The sequence below is a fragment of the Podarcis melisellensis genome, assembly GCF_964234715.1.
Source record: "Podarcis melisellensis genome assembly, chromosome: 4".
Lineage (NCBI taxonomy): Eukaryota > Metazoa > Chordata > Lepidosauria > Squamata > Lacertidae > Podarcis > Podarcis melisellensis.
This window is the reverse complement of record NC_138531.1, coordinates 38,181,775-38,199,423: the sequence shown is the minus strand read 5'-3', so window position 1 is coordinate 38,199,423 and position 17,649 is coordinate 38,181,775. Positions and strand designations below refer to the sequence as shown.

The following is a 17,649-nucleotide window of genomic DNA, read 5'->3' as shown; positions in this document are numbered from 1 at the left end:
TATACCGGTCACACGATGCCAGGTAACGACTAGAATGGAAAGAGGGATGGAGAGCATTTGCAAATGCCATCTCCTCCTTTAGTCACATTTAGACCAGGGCAACTCCCAGGTTCCAGTTCTCATAAGAAGAAGAACCGTCCCGTTTCCTCTACAATATACAGTATAAAAAAACCACCGAGGAGACGCAAAAGGGGGCGGAGTAGGCGGGCAGGTAAAAACAGCCACCTGCAACGCACTCCTCCTTCGGATCAAGCCCTGCTCCGACATCGACCAGCAGCGTGCTGTGAAATCCAATAGCTGTGGGACAGCGACCTGACAAAAGATTCCAAGCAGCGGCGCCCATTGCGCAACTGGGAAGGCGGGCAACGCAACGCGCGGGGCTGGTCAGCCTCAGAGCGCGGCTGCTTGTGGAGCCTGTGCGGAGAGAGCCAAGCCTCCCTTTCAGGTGGGGGCCCCGGCCGGGCCGGCGGGGAGAGAGAGAGAGAGAAGGAGCGAGGAGGGCGAAGCGCCCGCTGCATCCTCCTCCAGCCAAATTAGGCTCTAACCGCGGAGTTCACTTGGCGGGAGCGGGGCCAGGAGGACAAGCACGCGGCCACCGAAGCCCCACGGGCGAGGAGGGAAGCGCGCGAGCGCCTGTTGAGGCGACAGCAGTAGCAGCAGCCGCCTCTCGTGCCGGCGAGGCGCCTGAGGGAGGGAAGGGTGAGCTGCCGCCGGCTCCATAGGAGCAGCGCCGGAATAAAAAGCAGCGGCGTCTCCCCTCCCTCCTCTCTCGCTAACTCTTCTCCCGCCGCCTCAGCGCGAGCATGCGAGGAGCAGCCCCTCGCGGCGGCCAGGAGGAGGAGAGGGTGGCGGCGGCAGCGGCAGCTCCTTGAGGCGCCTGGGGCTGAGGGGAGTCCTCCCGCCTCGCCGCCGGGATGTCGGCGCACAGCCTGCTCAACAGCGTCTTCTCCTGCTCGTCCTCGCCGGCGCCCGGCGCCTCGCCCTCCTTCCCCCCGAAGAGCCTCTCCAAGCGGAGGCTCCGCCAGACCCGCAGCCTGGACCCGGCCGTCATTGGCCGCGGGGAAGAGGCGGCCGACGGCTCGCTCCGCGCTCCCCGGGCCAGGGCGGCGGGCAGCCCTTCGGCCGAGTGCTTGGCGGCCTTCTCTTCGCGCGCTCTGCTGCGCCCGGCCGCTCCGCCGACTCCTCCGCCGCCGCCGCCGTCGCTCTCGACGCCCAGCACCCCGCTCGACAAGTCGCCGTCGGGCAGCTTCCACTTCGACTACGAGAGCCCTCGAGGCAAGAGGCACACCGCGTGGGAGCTGCCCTTCCTGGCGCGCGCGCCGTCCGCTTCGGCGCTCGGCAGCGCCCCCGGCGGCGGCGGCGGCGCCAACAGCATCTTCTTCTCTCCCCGAAAGTGGCTCCAGCAGAGGAAAGGCCAGCAGCTGCCCAGCAGCCATGCGTCCGCCTACGTCGTGTGGAAATCCGAGGTAGACAACTGGGCTTTGCTCTACTTGGTCCGCAGCTTCCCTATTCAGTCTCCAGGCCGGTGGTCAAGGTCTGGGTCTGGGCTGCCCATAGGAGCCAACTCCCAGGGGCAGAGGTCCCCCCAATAAAATATTTGAGGGCGCACGCCCCCTCCCAAAGTTGATAGGTAAAGGTAAAGGGACCCCTGACCGTTAGGTCCAGTCGTGGCCGACTCTGGAGTTGCGGCGCTCATCTCGCTTTATTGGCCGAGGGAGCCGGCGTACAGCTTCCGGGTCATGTGGCCAGCATGACTAAGCCGCTTCTGGCGAACCAGAGCAGCACACGGAAACACCGTTTACCTTCCCACCGGAGCGGTACCTGTTTATCTACTTGCACTCTGACGTGCTTTTGAACTGCTAGGTTGGCAGGAGCAGGGACCGAGCATCGGGAGCTCACCCCATCACAGGGATTCGAACCGCCAACCTTCTGATCGGCAAGCCCCAGGCTCTGTGGTTTAACCCACAGTGCCACCCGCATCCTAAAGTTGATAGGCCAGTCAAATAGTGTGCTTGTGCCGCATCAGGTGACCGATTGCACAGGGTGGGGCTTACCTGCCCCCCATATTTTATTCAAGTAGGCAGCCCTGGGGCTGCCCACTTGCCGAGAGTGCCTTGGCTGCCCCCACCACTGAATTAAGTACAGAAGGTGGGGGTCCAGGTCACAGGGTGGTGGCTTCGGGGCAGGGGTGCCAACTTGAATAAAATATTGGGGGTCCAGGTAAGCTCCACCCCACATGATTGATCACAAGACATCGCGTACGCACACCATTTGAATGGCAATGCCCACTCATTTGGGGGGGGGCAGATCCCTCAAATATTTCACTGAGGGTGACAAAGGAACCTCCACCCCCAGGAGTTGACTGCTATGTTTGGGGGGGGGGCACAGGCCCTCTCTTTCCAAGTTAACCACTTTTTCTTACTCTTCATGTCTCTGATTATGGAATGGCAGGCATGGACAGTATTGGGGGGTGAAGAACTGTGAACTGGGAAATTTCTGCTTCCAATTTTCTCTTCCATGAACTCACCACGATGTCTGGGAAAGCACTGAAAGGCAGTGGTTCCCAGTTGGTGGCTCTGGACCCCAGGGGATCTGTGTCACCATTCACGTAACAAAAAAACTACCCTAGAGATATCAAAACTAGGGGTTCCATAGCCTGGCTTTTGAAAATAGGTGGTTTGCAGTACTTTGCTAATTGGGGACCACTGCACTAAGGCATGTCTTACTTGCACCAAGTTAACCTAGGTATCAGCCTCAAGTATAGACCTTTCCCTTTTCCCTTCTGTCTTCTTTAAGTGCTTTGTCTTAGGTTTCTATATTTAATATTTTACAACAACAGATTCTGGGGCTGTAGCATGTCTGGATGTTCCCCTGTGGCTTGATTCCTAATCCTATTTATATACAGGAGTGGTTGTACTGAAGAGGGGAAGATGCTCAGAACATGTTTGGTAGCATTCATTTTTTTAATACGGAAGATTTGCACATTCCACGAGACCAATCCATGATACTGGGTAGGATCCTAGTAAGCCTTGCTTGTATTTCCATGGGTAAAGACAGGTGGTGTTAAGTACTTCTGTGGTGTATATGTCAGTATTTGGGAACAATGTGTTGCCTGTATTGTGGCTAGTTCCACTATCCCCCCCACCCCCTTGTCATTAGGTTGTGTTACATGTTTCAATGACTCAGAGAGTGGATGTGTTCTCTGCCAGTTGCTCATAATTAAAGTTGAATTATAGAAGCTTGAACATTAAAAAAAATCTTCACGCCATTCCATCTCACCAAGCATACAATGTGCATATAGCACTGTTATAGTTGTCTAAGGGCAGATAGCCTATCTGGATCCCTTATGTATGACTTGCTGCAAACCTGTTCAGACAGACTCAAGTGTGAATTGGTTGCTGTCTGAAGAGGCATAAAGGTGACAGGGCAGTTTTCAAAAATGGGTGTTTTTATAACCATGTAGTTGAAGTTACTGATAGACAACCATCTTCACTGATTGTCATCTGCATCAATACTTGACTACGTTTGGTTAGTTAATATCATTTATATTATGATGTGCTGCAGGTAGAGAGTAGGAATAGACAACACATGCAAAGCAAAATGTGCATCTGTTGGAATTGTGTTACAAGCATTATTCTTTATTTAACTTGTGTGCTGTTCTCACTGAGTGAGAGAACAGTAAGCAGTAATAGGCTGGTTTCTCTGAGGATGGGAAAGACAGAAAAGGAAATAATTTGGATATGTCCTTCAGTAAATTTGCCAGAAGGGCAAGTAGTCCATGTAACACTGTTTGTAAAATGTGCTTAGGACATGTAGAATTTCCTGGTGCTGAACACATTAGTTCAAGTAGTGGAAAACTTTGAACTCATGATTCCTTATCCAATTATTGATTAAGTTTCTATATGTCTACTCTAGGTTGTTCTATATGAATTATAATTGTAACATTAGGCGCATGGGTTGTTGTTGGACTTCCATTAATGAAAATGTTTTGGCTCTTGGCAAAAGATCTGGAGATGAGGCTGTTCTGAACGCTATATAGAGCTGTGCTTTCACAGTGCTCCGCATGTAGTTAACTATGGCTGTTGGCTGAGGACAAATCCTATCTATATCAATTGGGAACTGTAATATGTATCAGAGCAACTGAAGCAGGTGTGCTAACTTACAGGGTAATTGACTGAAAAAGAAGTGATTTAATATGGCACATGCCCCTCTCCATGTCCGTCACCTTGCTAGATGGTAAACGACAGCCCCTTGAGTGTAACCCCTCCCAAACAATTGTTAAAATGTGTGGGATATACCTTGGATGGTACATTGCTGGGGTCCAATTATATTCAAAGGCACTGCATTTTTTGAGCCATGTAGATAGGTAAAAGTGCTTCTACATAACGGTATTTGGGCTAAGGATTGTAACTTTGTTTCTTATGCATTTCTAAACCTATATTTCTGCCTTATGGGAACCAAAGGATAAATCAGAGGATATAATCAAGCATAGTTTCTGTGGCTGAATACAACTCCTCAAAAAGCATAAAGAGATTTATTTATTTTTTTGTTACCCCCTCATATGTTCCAACTGAAGAGAATTATTTAAGCTCACATTGAAAAGTAAGCTGTCTGTTTGTAGGGTCAATTGCTATACCCTTGGTTTATTCCATATATAGTTGTAATGCGTACATAAAACTTTCCTCGCAAATGATTAACTGTAAGCATGCATGACCCTGGTAGGATTAATTATTTCTGCTGTATTCACTCAGGCCATTTTTGTAAACTACGTGGTAGTACAATATTACGTACTGAGGAAGCTGTGGTGTACTCTGTCATGTTGACAAGTATGCAGAGGTTCATTTAGAATTCTTGGGTGCATATGCACTAACCCACCTCTTCTGGGTGGAAAGAGTGCAAATATCCCTCCCAACTAATTTTGACTATATATGGATGAAAAATAGTTGCAAAAGTAAGAGTAACACTCAGTCAAACACAATGAGGTTGATAAGTTACTGTATTTTATTCAGAGATTTAGGAAACAGACAAAAACTCTGCTGTGATGTATACAAATATATACAGGTGTTGAAATAGCTCTGCAGACCTAGCATTCCCAGGCAAAAAGGGCTAGCTTTGCATGCAGTACAGTTACTAGTATTACTTGAATGTAAGTAAGCGCTGCTAAAATTGGAGAGACTCGGAATATGTTCACATGACCCCATTAGCCTGTGATAGATGCAGTTTTTAGTTGGCCTGTACAGTGATGGGGGATGAAGCAATTGCATACACATTGCAGCCATAAGCAGCCTTCCTTGGGTTTTTGAATCATAGAATTGTAGAGTGGGAAGGGACCACGAGGGTCATCTAGTCCACCCCACTGCAATGCAGGAACATTTTGCCCAATGTGGGGCTCGAATCCACAACCCTGAGGTTAAGGCTCTCATGCTCTACTGACTGAACCATCAGTGTAGCATTCTTAAGTGAGCTGTTTAGATGTAACTTTCTTAAGTAAGTTATTTTGCAGGCACATACTGTAAGATTCAGTAATAAGTGAAGAATCTTTGCAAAGCAGAAAAATAAAACATTTGTCTACTTTTAGGGTGCTTCAACATTGTCACATCCTGGCAGATTATTGTCACACAGTCAAAGCTTATTTGAAGCTCTTGCAAAACAAACCAGCTTCCCCAATAATCATACTTTTTACGATAAGACCAGTGACAGTAAGATGCACTGGAAAGTGTGGGATAACACTTTCTTTACACAATGTCATTGAATTTCCTCACAAACAAATAAGGATGAATGCCCATTAAACAGGTCAGCGGGAAATGACCTTAGTTAGTGCCTTGATCAGTAGTACTTCAGAACCAAGTCTGAACAGGTGATCAGCTACCACTGCCTCCTTTTTTCTTTTGCAAAGAGCTGCTCATATGAGTAGTCTTTTCAGATGAGTTGTATAATATTGGAGTTGTAAAATCATGCAATATTGCCGCTCCTTTTCTGTCAACTTGCAGTTTACAGAAAGGAAGTTGTAGCTCCCATGACTTAGTTGTTGCCACATTAGCAACCAAGCAGGTTTTTATGTTTTATGTGCAAGAGATTGTTAGTTATCAGCTCTGACCCAAAGAGGATGGAATTTAGGTGCTTCAAAACCATATTGGAAGTTTTGTAGCTATATAGGCAATACAAAAGGGTGTTGACTCTTTTATTCACGAGTAGAGAAACTAGTAGATGTTTGTCTTCTCTAATCCACATGTCAGATTTTTTATTAGGCAGCAATCAAATTTTATAGGCGCAACACAGTTTCAGTAGCAGGAACACACAATGAGATATTGGCAAAGGCAATTGGGTTTAAATGTGAAATTATTGATTGTAATTATTCTAAGACAAGACAGGAAAATGGAGTACTAGATCCTACATGCATTTACAGGCTGCACAGCCTTACAGTTTAGAACATCCAATATATGATACATAAGATGGTTTCTTGGTAATTGATGTAAAATCCTGGCACAGGTGATGGCTGCACCCCCTTGTCCTGCTTCTTTCCCTGATGGATGCAAACTGCTTGTTAGGACTTTAAGCATGAATGCTGTAACAGATCCGTATTTCAAATCTTACACTTGTCTGTGATCTTGCAGATGATCTGGTCAACAATCTAGCCACCTGCTTTCAGGCATGCTATGCATTGTTATTGATGAACTTCAGAGATGTAGCTGTGCGTGAACTTCTGATGCTAGCTGCATGCATAATTCTGACTGAAGGTCAATGAAGAGTGTTGCTATCTAAACGTGGTGGTTGCTGAAACAGGAATTTGTCCACCAGAGCAGCTGACAGTTTGCTAATGCATCAGAACCAAGTTGCCACTTGCAGAAAATTTCCTCTCCTTTTTACTACTGGTGATTCACCCAAGTGCGTGGAGGAATTCCTACTTTACTACTGCCATTGCCTTGCCATCTGCTTTCAGCCTACCCTTCCAGATTCTTCATCTAGTCAGCAGTCCCAGACAGTCACACCCTCACACATTGGCGGAACTGACCTATTATGCCTACACTTTGACAAATAAGATTTGAATGGCACAGAATTCTTTCTCCTCATCAAACCACTTTTTCTGTCCAATGGGTGACCAAGAATTTCTATCCATCAAGCCAACCAGAAGTGAAATTTTACACTCTTCTTCCTCTGCATAAAAAGAACCCAGCTTCTCCCATACCTCTTACAAAACTAAGTAGCAGCTAACTGCCAGCCAGAAATGGGTGCTTCACATTTTAAGCTTAACCTTTCTCAGGACCCCACAAACATGGTAAACATTGTATACAGAACAAACCTTGTCTCAGTCAGCACACTGTAAAAGTGATTCCTCTACACACTACTACAAGCCTCCTTGGCTGGACAAGATATGAAGCCAGCAAGATTTTTAATTTCTTTTGATTTTTTTTTTTGGGGGGGGAGGTGGGTACAGTATTTAGGAAAAGGACGTAGTGGTTGAACTAGGACCTGGGCTAAATTCCTGCTCAGCCATGAAACGTACTGGGTAACCTTGGGCCAGTCACTGTCTCTCAGCCTAAACTACCTCACAGGGTTTTTGTGATGATAAAATGAGGAGGAAGAGAACCATGGATGCCACCATGAGCTCCTTGGAGGAAATGTGTAATATAAATGTAATAAATATATATGTAATAAATATAAATGTAATAAATAAAAAAGGCAAACTTACCTGTGGGTAAGGTGAAATCCTTAATATCTTCTCAACAGTATTTGGACTTATTATTTTGGGGTTAGCCAACATACTGCCTCCCAGATGTTGCAGTCTACAACTGTCACCATCCATGATAATTGGCCATGCTGTCTGGAACTGATGGGAGTTGCAGACTAGTAACATCTGTAAGATACAGTGTTGGTTATACCCTTAAGTTGGAGCAGAACATGATTTCCTTAGGATATTTACTAGAAGTTTACTTGCACATCTATTTTATAGGCACTTTGGATGATATGAAACAGACCAGCTAAAAATCCCTCAAATGAAGTTTTCAGTCTTCCTTAGGTGTGCCATTAGAAACTCCTGCTGCTTCTATAGACCACAGATTGTTTTTGAGTTGTCAAGATGTGTATTCTCAGGACAGTTTTTCTGCTTTTCATTAACTAGCATTGGCTGGATGAAAGGCAGGCGAGGCTCAAAATCTTTTTTGAGCAATTGCTGAAGAACAAGCAGATTGTGAGGAGTACTGCTGTAAAATTAAAACACAGACTTTATCTATTGACTGTCAATCTCTGGAGTGGATTCATACTCCTGTGGAAAACGATTTGAGGGTGAAAAATATAGATAGAATTTTGCTTGATTATTGTCTCCTTACCTGTGGTATTCTACCCCTACCCTTACCTGTTCCAATTCGCAAATTATTTTTATGACCAGCTATCTACACAAAAGGCTTTTATGGTCCTCAGATTTCAAAACAAGTCCCTCATAATGATTAGAAGGGTGATACTGCAGAGCAACTTTTTCTGCATCTCTTGGAGTCATGACAGTTGTACATTGTGTACATTGCAGAATCCATGGGGAACCCACAAAGGAAATTATTGTGAACCTGATAGGAAGATACCTCAGGCCCTGTTTTGGGTGTTCAGGCAATGTGTGGGTGGAGTAAGTGTGCAGAGGGTATAGAGTTTATATCCTGTCTCCAAAGTTCTTGTCCTGCATGTGCACTGCTTCAGCCTCAAACATCCATATCCAGCATGTGCTACCTTGACTTTTCCATGTTGAGCAGAAGAATGGGGCTTCTAAGAGTGTTTGAATGAATGTGCTTAGAAGTGTCGGATTTGGACCCTTGATAACATTGGATTCTGGATCAGTTAGATGCAATTTCGAGGCCATTTCAAACTTTTGTACTCAGTTTGTGAGAGCCTCCTGTGGGGATGTGGATACTGGGAATGGGGCTTTCATGCACCGCCTTCATGCCCTTCTAAACAGAGGTATTTGTTGGATAACAAAACTGATAGAGCCCCAGAACCACTTGTAAAATATATTTTTAATTGATTTTCAACATTAACAAAATAGAAAGTACAAATATTCATAAACGCAGGGATTACTATTGAAAGCAAGAGCAAAATGGAAGGTAAAACCCATGGAGCAAAATAATACAGCAAACTTCCTGTTCAGGGTAGTTCATTTACGACCCTGTAGGGCTACCTTTTTAATGCTGCATTTGCCAACCCAACCCCCTCAAGGTGTTTTGGACTACAATTCCCATCGGCCCCAGTTAGGATGTATTGGAGTGAACCTGAATGATCTTTCTGGAAAAGGTGGTGAGAGAAATGCAAGCAAGGCTTCATGCCTACGCTACATGTGACCTAGATTGTGTGCTATTGTCCTTCAAGAAAGACTTAGCTACCCTACAAAAGCAGCACCTGTTCTTTAGCATATACACTCCTTTCCTTGGTTATGATTCTGTAAATAGACTCTTGAAAGAGCCAGCAATAAGATATGTTCAGTTTTCAAGTGGATTGTCCTTGTCTTACAGATACATCTTGCATGCTTGTGTTGTACATGGCCCAAGGAGGATTACAATATTATCTGCCAATGTGATTAAGTGTTCACATAAAGATAGCCGATGGTTGTTCTGCTATTTAAACTGAAAGCTCCTAAGTTTGCCATCTGGCAAGCAACCCTGAATTTCTTAATATCTGGTTCAGGAACTGCTAGAAACATTTATTGTTAATTCTTCTTACACAGTAGGTGATCCATTGACTGAATACTATTTTGTTTTCAAGTTTGGCTTGGAAGTAATAGTTTGGGAAAGCAGAACACAGCCTAGCTGGATGCACTGAAATATAAACAAAAACCTTTCACCTTAATGGGCAAAGTATAGTTATACCCCTCTGATACTTCTCCCCTTACTCTGCCAGTGGTACTTAAACTAGGCCCATGTCAAGTGCTACTTGAATGTTGTGGTGGTTCCAGTACTACTTTGCTAATGCCAAGGTAATTTGACTCCTTAGTTTTAGTTATTAGTTTGTTCTTACTACTTACACTTAGGATTTGTATTGTATCATGCGTTATCTTTTAAACAAAACAAAATGGCACACTTGCAACATTTCACTAGTTAGAATCTAGACAGTTAAAACACTTTGTTTCTCCAAAATATTATTGGTAAGTGTAGTTTACCCCTACAATTGCCAGCACTCTATTTTTTAAAAAAGTACGGTTCCCAGGATTATTTGGTGGAAATCATGTGCTTTAAATGTATGGTGAGTGTGTTTGCAGCCCTGCTTGGAGCTGCTTTGGTGAGCAGTTACCCAGCTCATATTTCTTTTTGTTCTCTGGCGCTCTGAACAATCTAAAAATATTCCTCAAACAGGAAATGTTTTTCATTCTGTTATGTCATTTGCTTCCCATAGGAGGTATTATATCTAATTTATAGAATAAACTTTTGGGCTGGATTCCCATAGGAACCTAGGTACAATTGATTGTTTGGCATACTACCCAAACTATTCCTCTGTTTTTCAGAAGATGCATAATCAATGTCAAAGGGATTGTAAGCATTAGAAAGACTGGAGCCTACAGAATGTAAGGCAAGAGGAAATAACCATACTTGGTTTGCCTGCAGGTTAAAAACAAGCACCAAAGGACTTCTTAAATTTCACTTTGAAGGCATTTCTTGGCTAAACTATGAACAGTTTTCTCTCATCATATATATATCTTTTTGCCCAGTTTCAACCACATTCTCATTAGTGGTACATCTTTTGTCTATGTGTGTTTTCAGAGACTTAACTGTTTATTACAACATCTTGTTTGGAAGAAGGATATATTTGATAGTTTTGAATGTGGATGGCATTCCTCTGAACCAAAGGATCTTATCCAAGCAGCTGTGCTGCTACTTCATAATCTCATTTGAAAATACGCACTCACTTGTGGCTTTAATAGTATACTTGCTATTTTCCCTGAGAGTTTAATTGTACATCTGAAGTCCAGCAATAGCTGGATTCTGAAGCAAGGATGCTATGGGGTGATGGATGCCTGGTAAAGTTTACATGGTTTGATGCAATGTTCAAAATTTGCCAGGTGTCAGGTGTGTTTTGCACCTGGCTGTCAGCCACTTGTGACTAAGTGAGGATCCTGATGTCTCCACCATCTGGTGGTGCATGCCTGGGGATCCTTGGATCTTGACTGTTTTCACACGCCATCATCACATCCTGTGGAATTCTATCTGTTATATTTTATCTGCACAATCAAAATGAATTTCAGGAACCAACAAGGGTGACTTCTTTAGACAGTATTCGTCTAGCTCAATTCCCTTTCCCCATGGTTTTCTTCCATTGGATTCTGTTATCATTGGTCCCGCACTTCTCTTCCAGGGATAACATGGAGAACTGAACTACTGAGGTCCTAAGGAATTTCCTTTAGTAAATTCCAACAATCATGAGGTTGAAAGCCTTGTTTGAATATTCATCCAGCTAGACCTTTTGTGCAGGCAGTAACTGAGTTCAGCTGAACACTGCTGCTTAGAGTCATGATCAAACTTTGTTTACTTAACCCTGGTCGTGTATTAAGCGGGCCTCAATGACAGCCATATTATGAGTCATGTTTCTTTACAGCAGTGCTTAATAAAGTCTTAAATTCTGCCTGGTTATCTTTTATTGCTAAGAAAAATAGATTAATCTTTGTTTTTAAGGCCAAATTAGATGTGATGGCAGAAGCTATCTTTTTGTTCACATGTCGGCATATTAAGCAATGTGAGGTCTAATTTTAACCTCAAAAGGCATGCCTCGGTAAGTGGAGCTGAATTCTGCTTTGCTTTGCTGCAGGCTATTGTCTCTTTTACCACCTACCCTAAATGATTATTGTTTTGTGAACCGGGGGAAGCAGAATAACATTCATATTTCATATGAATTGCCTGCTACTTACCAAAGATCACAATTAAAACAATAAACTTACAAAAGATAATAAACAGTTAAAATAGAAATCAACTGATAACATTACATGCAGAAAGTAAGCAAGAATTTCACATTCCCAAAAGCCTGAGTCAAAATATATAGCCTTGTGTTTTCTGACAGTCCCCAGAATTGGGCCAGGCAAATATCAGAAGGCAGAGAGTGTGGGAACCACAAAAAAGGCTCTCTGGAGGTGATGGAATCACCAACAAGTTATTTCCTGTTGATCTTTCCAGGGGAGCACTACCCTATTCTGGACAGGTTTCATACACCAAACACACATAGTACTGCCATCTATCTGAATTAAAATTGAATTTGTTGGCTCTCATTCAGCTTGTTGTCACCTCCAGACACCTTGATTGAGATGCAACAGAGGGAGCTGAGTGATAGCAGCATTCTGATGACACCTTAATCCAAATCTCCTGATGACGTCTTTCCACTGCTTCATATATGTGTTGAAAAAATGGGTAACGAAATGGAACATGCTACAGCTCAACTGTGATGCTGTTGAGATTTCCCCGCTACCTTTTGTAACCCATGGGACTCAATCCTGCAACTAGGAGTGGAACTTCAGTAAAGCCATGTCCCCAGTCCCCATCGCTTTATGCCATTCCAATATGATACTGTGGTCCATGGTATCAAAATCCACAAAGAGGTCAAGGAGAACAGGCAGGGTAGCACTCTCCCTGTTCTCAGGGGCCCGTGGTGTTTCAGGCCATGATAACAAGCACATCAAAAAATAAGACCTGGGATATCCTCTCAGAATTTGTTGTAACTGCAGTTTCTAATTCTATATGAATCTGAATAATTTTATCCTCAAAGTGCTTCATAGAAGTATCACAGCAGTCTTCCGACAACTCACTTAATCTTCCCCACTGGCCAGGTGTAATAAGCCTATTTACAATTTGGAAGAGCTCTGTTGGACAGCTACTCAGTGGAGAAGTAGTAACCTTTATTCCCCACTAGATGGTAGATTCAAATAATATACTCGCCCAGTGGTTTTTTTCCCTAAAAAAATGTTTAGGGGTGCTCTCATTTTGACTCAAGAAAATCACTGGGAAAGGAAATAAAGCTGCCATCAGAGATGTTAACAACGAAACTGACCGATCACTGTGCTAGATTCCAACTCCTACTTCACACATTAAACTCTTGCTTCCATCTGAGACTCAGGAAACACCATGACAGGAAATGAGGCCGCCATCGGGGGTAGCAATGGAACTGATGATTCACCATGCTAGAGAAGAAACTAACAATTTATTTTTTTAAGTTTCTTCTCCCATTAGATTCAGAAATTGTTTAGGGGTATGCGTCCCCCCCCCCAGAAAAAAGCACTGCTCTCACCCATCTTAGATCAGGTTCTCTTCAAGATTTTTACTACTTACACTATGGCGTGATCATGTGATCACATCAATTGTCTTATGCCTCTTGTCATTCCACAGCAAGACTAGAGCCCTGATAGGAACAGGACTGGAGCCCTGGCAGGATTTTATCCAGAGCCTTCAGGAATCCTTTGAATTTCATAGGTCTCCAATAGGTTCACCACCTTTACACCACAACTATGTCAACCTTCACCAGGCAATGGTCTGTCTATGACAACTGTCTGAGTACCATCTACTCCCTTTAATGTTTTTAATAGATCTAACCTGCTTGGTCTCCAAAACTGACAAAAGTATATTGGGCCTCTGATGTATTTGGATAGCCCCATGGTTGTCATGGAGACCATAACAGTCCTAATCTGTAAGGCTAGATGCCTTCTTGATGGGAATGTTGAAATCTCTTAACACAACAGTGCATTGAAAAGACCGACTCCTTTGTTGCCCCTCTACACACCTCCCTTGCAAGGGAGCACACGGTAAAGGGCCACAGATGTTGAATTGAGCACAAAAACTAATTGTTACCCAGTGCAGTCATGTCATAATTGGTGTTATGTGCTCAGACAGTCCTGCCCCGGTCAGCTGCCTGGTAGCTGCACCAGCTGCAGTTTCCAAAGCCACTTCAAAGGCAACCCTACATATAGCATGTTGCAGTCATTCAATCTAGAGGTCAACAGAGTGTAGACAGCAGACATTAGGCTATTCTTTTCCAGGTAGGAGTGTAGCTAGGCCACCAACCAAAGGTGATGGAAGGCACTCTGCACCACTACCACCACAGCTTCAAATGGCTGCACTGGATACAGAAGTCCTCACAAGCTATGTGAGTACCCCTTTCAGAGCAATCTGGATAGTGGGATGCAAGGGTGGGGAAGAGGAAGTTTTATGTATGGCAGGAAGTAGTACAGTATATGCTACTAAGATAGCCTTCATAAACCTGGTGCCCTCCAGCAAGTGTTGGCTGCAGCTGATTGGAGTTGTAGTCCAAAACATCTGGAAGGCACTGGATTGGTGAAGGCTGTGCTAAGATATCAGTACTGATTTAATTCTACTCCCATTGGTGAGAAATGGTGTTGGAACTCTGTGAAGTTAAGCCAAGAAAAAGCTATTTGGACCATAGAAAATACACATTTCTTGTCCGAGGCATCTTATTGTTTCCCTTTATGGAAACTTAGCTGTCAGCTGGTAATTAATACATGTGATTTGTTTTGAACACTGATGAAAATCAGCAGCTCTGTGTAGTCCCCACCTCTCCCTTAATTGGCATTAATTAATAGAACATTTTTAGTTCAGTATTACATTTGGGCTATACTTGTGTTCAATAATTGAATTCCGCATGTAGACTTTCAAAGCCTGGCAGTGCTCCAAGCACTGAAAAGTCCTGTTTTGTAAATTTAAACTCCAGCTATTTTTAGCTTTTATTTTTAGTTAAAACATCGCATCACTACTGGCATGAAGTCAGAATGATCTTGAAACTTATGGCTAGGATCTGTTCATTCTCAACACTAGGGCCCTATTTGTGCAAGCAGCGGTGTAATAGATATATTAAATGTAGCTACATAAAAGTGAATGCAGAGGAGGAAATACGATTTGTCTCTTTTCAACTAAAAATAGTTTGGTGTGAGGTTAAAAAACCCTGGCAAGATTAAATAGAATTTATGGGGTTAATGACCTTAAATGCTGGAATTGTCAGGCTGACTGATCATCTTCTTCATGTATGGTGGGAATGCTTATCAGCTGTACTTTATTGGAGAACAATTTCACAATGTCTCTCAAATACTACAGACTGCATTATAAGACCTAGTGTTTTGATGGTTTTGTTTAATGTGGTTGGAAGTGAGGTGGAGAGGCCTCTAAGATTGTTAGCTTCTATCTCATTAATGGCTGCAAAGATCATGTGGGTAATGAAATGGAATGATCAAAATTCCTGGCCACTCTCTGGGAAATGGCTTTGACTAGGTGGCTAAACCAGGTAAAGGTAGCTGATGGGACTTGAACCCTTGGTGCGTTAGGGACTTCCCTGCATACAAAGACAGGCTCTGGTGCATTAAGCGGACGATACCAATAGTGGGTCCAGTGGTCAAAAAGTTGGTTTCGGCAGGTTCTGTAGAGGGAAATGAGGGGCAGATGGTGCTCTCCCATCTGGGAAGGTAGCCTATCTAGGAGAAGAAAAACAATGATCCCCAACCTCTGCTGCCTTGTGGGATATCTTTGGGAGAAGAAAAGACTAAGGAGTAAACCCTACACAAATCTGGAGTAGAGTCCCTAAGATGGTTGGGTGACATATTGTATGCCTCCTTCTGGCAACTCCTGCAGCCTCGCTGGTTCCAAATGTAGTGTTCTGCTTTCCTTTGGACCACATCAGCAAGACTGGTTGTCTTGGCAGCCCAGGGCCGCTATACACATTGCTTAGGCTTGCATGCCTGGAAGGTCACTTTGGTGCTGCTAACACAGCAAGAGCAACACAGGCAGGGCCGTAGTTAGGGGCTGGTGAGGTGGGCTCTTGCCAGGGGCACAGGTGAAGGGGGGGTGCGCAAAATCGGCTTTAAAAAATTGTCCATAAATCTGTCTATAAAAATATTGATTATTGCCTCATAAGAAAAGGTTTTAAATAGAGGGTGAATTGAATGGTGGGTGGGTTTGGAGGAGAGGTGGAAAGAAGAGCTGATTTGTCAGTGGCTAGGGGGTGCAATCTGGACAGTTCTGCCAGGGGTGCAAGATCACCTAGCTACGGCACTGTACACAAGAGGCAGCCATTACAAGTTACCGATCTCTGCAGCCACAGCAGGCACTGTGATTCTCCAGCAGTTTGATGTCACCCGAGAGGCACACTCCATTGTCTTTTGAGACAAACAGATGCCAAATGATGTGCCTGGAATCTTTGAATGCCATTTATCCCAGTTTTTTATATGAAATTGTTTTATTTATGTTTGTTGCTAAATCACTTTGAGATGTTTTATTCGAAGCTATTCATAACTACAGTATAATCAATCAATACATGCATAATAGTTGTAGGCTACCTTGAAAACACGGTGAGTATATCAGAAACGAAGGCTAGGAGAAGAGAAATGGCCTCATAGATAATGGTATGGTGGCTTTCGATTCTCCTTATTCCACATTTTTTGCAATACAGTACATTTCAATGCTTGGGCTCGAGGCCCTGCTATCCACTAGAGGATGTGCAGAAACAGAGTCCAATATTGCACTGAGAATATTTGAGTTATATCAGGGAACAAAAACATCGTAAATCATCAGTCATTATATATATATTTTAAACCTCAGGGAATTCAGAGCTGAAAGTTGTCTTGATTCCTAAATATCTTTCCTTAACTGAGCCAGGGAATACTTGGTTCAGATTCATGAAACATTTTTTAGCTAGTAGAGTGAGGTGCATGTTGCATGGTATCATTCTCAACAAAACGTTGCTTGTTGCAGTGGTAATTTTATCTTGGCAATAGTTCAGTATGTTGGATCACATATTGGGGTTGCCTACTTTTCTCCTAGGTGTAGTTGAGTAAGCAGTCTAATTAACATGTGAAGTGGCAGTATATTTTTATCTACAGAAGGTGTCATGGGTGAAATCTGTGAAGTGTATGCAACAAAGTAATTTGCCAACTGAGTAAGCTGCAAAGGTCTGAAGGTATGCATAATGGAATTTAACAGAACAGGCCTTTGTTTCATCTCATAAATATTGACTCTTTAATAATAAGATAGATGGGAAATTGGACGGTCACTTCTCCTTTTAAGTTTCATTCTCAGTAGCTTGGATCAGTTTTTCTGACTTTGTTTTTGGAATTTTAGTGTGTTTTGTTTATATGCACAGGGAACCACCTTGCCAATGATCTCACCATACCACATATCCAGATGCTGTACAGTTTTGAAGCCTTGCTAATCTGTGATAGTTAGTAGTAGTTGTTGCATGATTTTGAGACATTTGCTCGTTTATGGATGAGATGTACAGAGAAAGTGAATTGCTATTGGCTTATATATATGTGTGTGTGTTGTAGTCAATACTTTGTAAAGCTGTAGGAATATTTCTAATGCAACTACCAATATCAATAGGCTTTATTCACAGAGCTGTTTCTGGCCCTGTTGGACATGCTAATTTTTCATGTCAGTCTGCAGCTGGAACTTCTTATCCATTTGGATGCCATTTTCCTTTGGCTCACCTTAAGCTCTGTGAAATTTCCATGCTTCAATTGATATGTCAGAAAAGTACATGTGAAATAATGTGTTATGATGTGAGTGGCTGCATGAAAACAATGGAGATTTAGTATAATGGGGTGGGGAGATGGAATTTTTTTTTATTGCTTATGCCTTTCTGTTCCCTCCTGAAGGCCAAGGGGACTATCAGCAAACAAAGAAAAAGAACAAATTT

General features: G+C 43.4%; 1 protein-coding gene across 4 annotated transcripts in view; it reads left to right on the top strand.

Annotated features, from left to right (window-relative positions):
- The first annotated feature begins 394 nt into the window (after positions 1 to 394).
- The window catches only part of ARHGAP6 (Rho GTPase activating protein 6), a 184,243-nt gene continuing 166,988 nt past the window's right edge, over positions 395 to 17,649 (top strand). For 2 of the 4 annotated variants that reach the window (XM_081907543.1, XM_081907542.1), the window contains exon 1: positions 1,325 to 1,466. Coding sequence is in view for 2 of the 4 variants with exons in the window: in XM_081907547.1 (XP_081763673.1) it covers positions 915 to 1,466 (552 nt within the window). In the remaining 2 variants the exon portion in view is untranslated. Of the gene's footprint in view, positions 1,467 to 13,881; positions 14,095 to 17,649 lie in introns of those variants that run through there. The other 2 variants (XM_081907547.1, XM_081907545.1) reach the window with 2 other exon arrangements.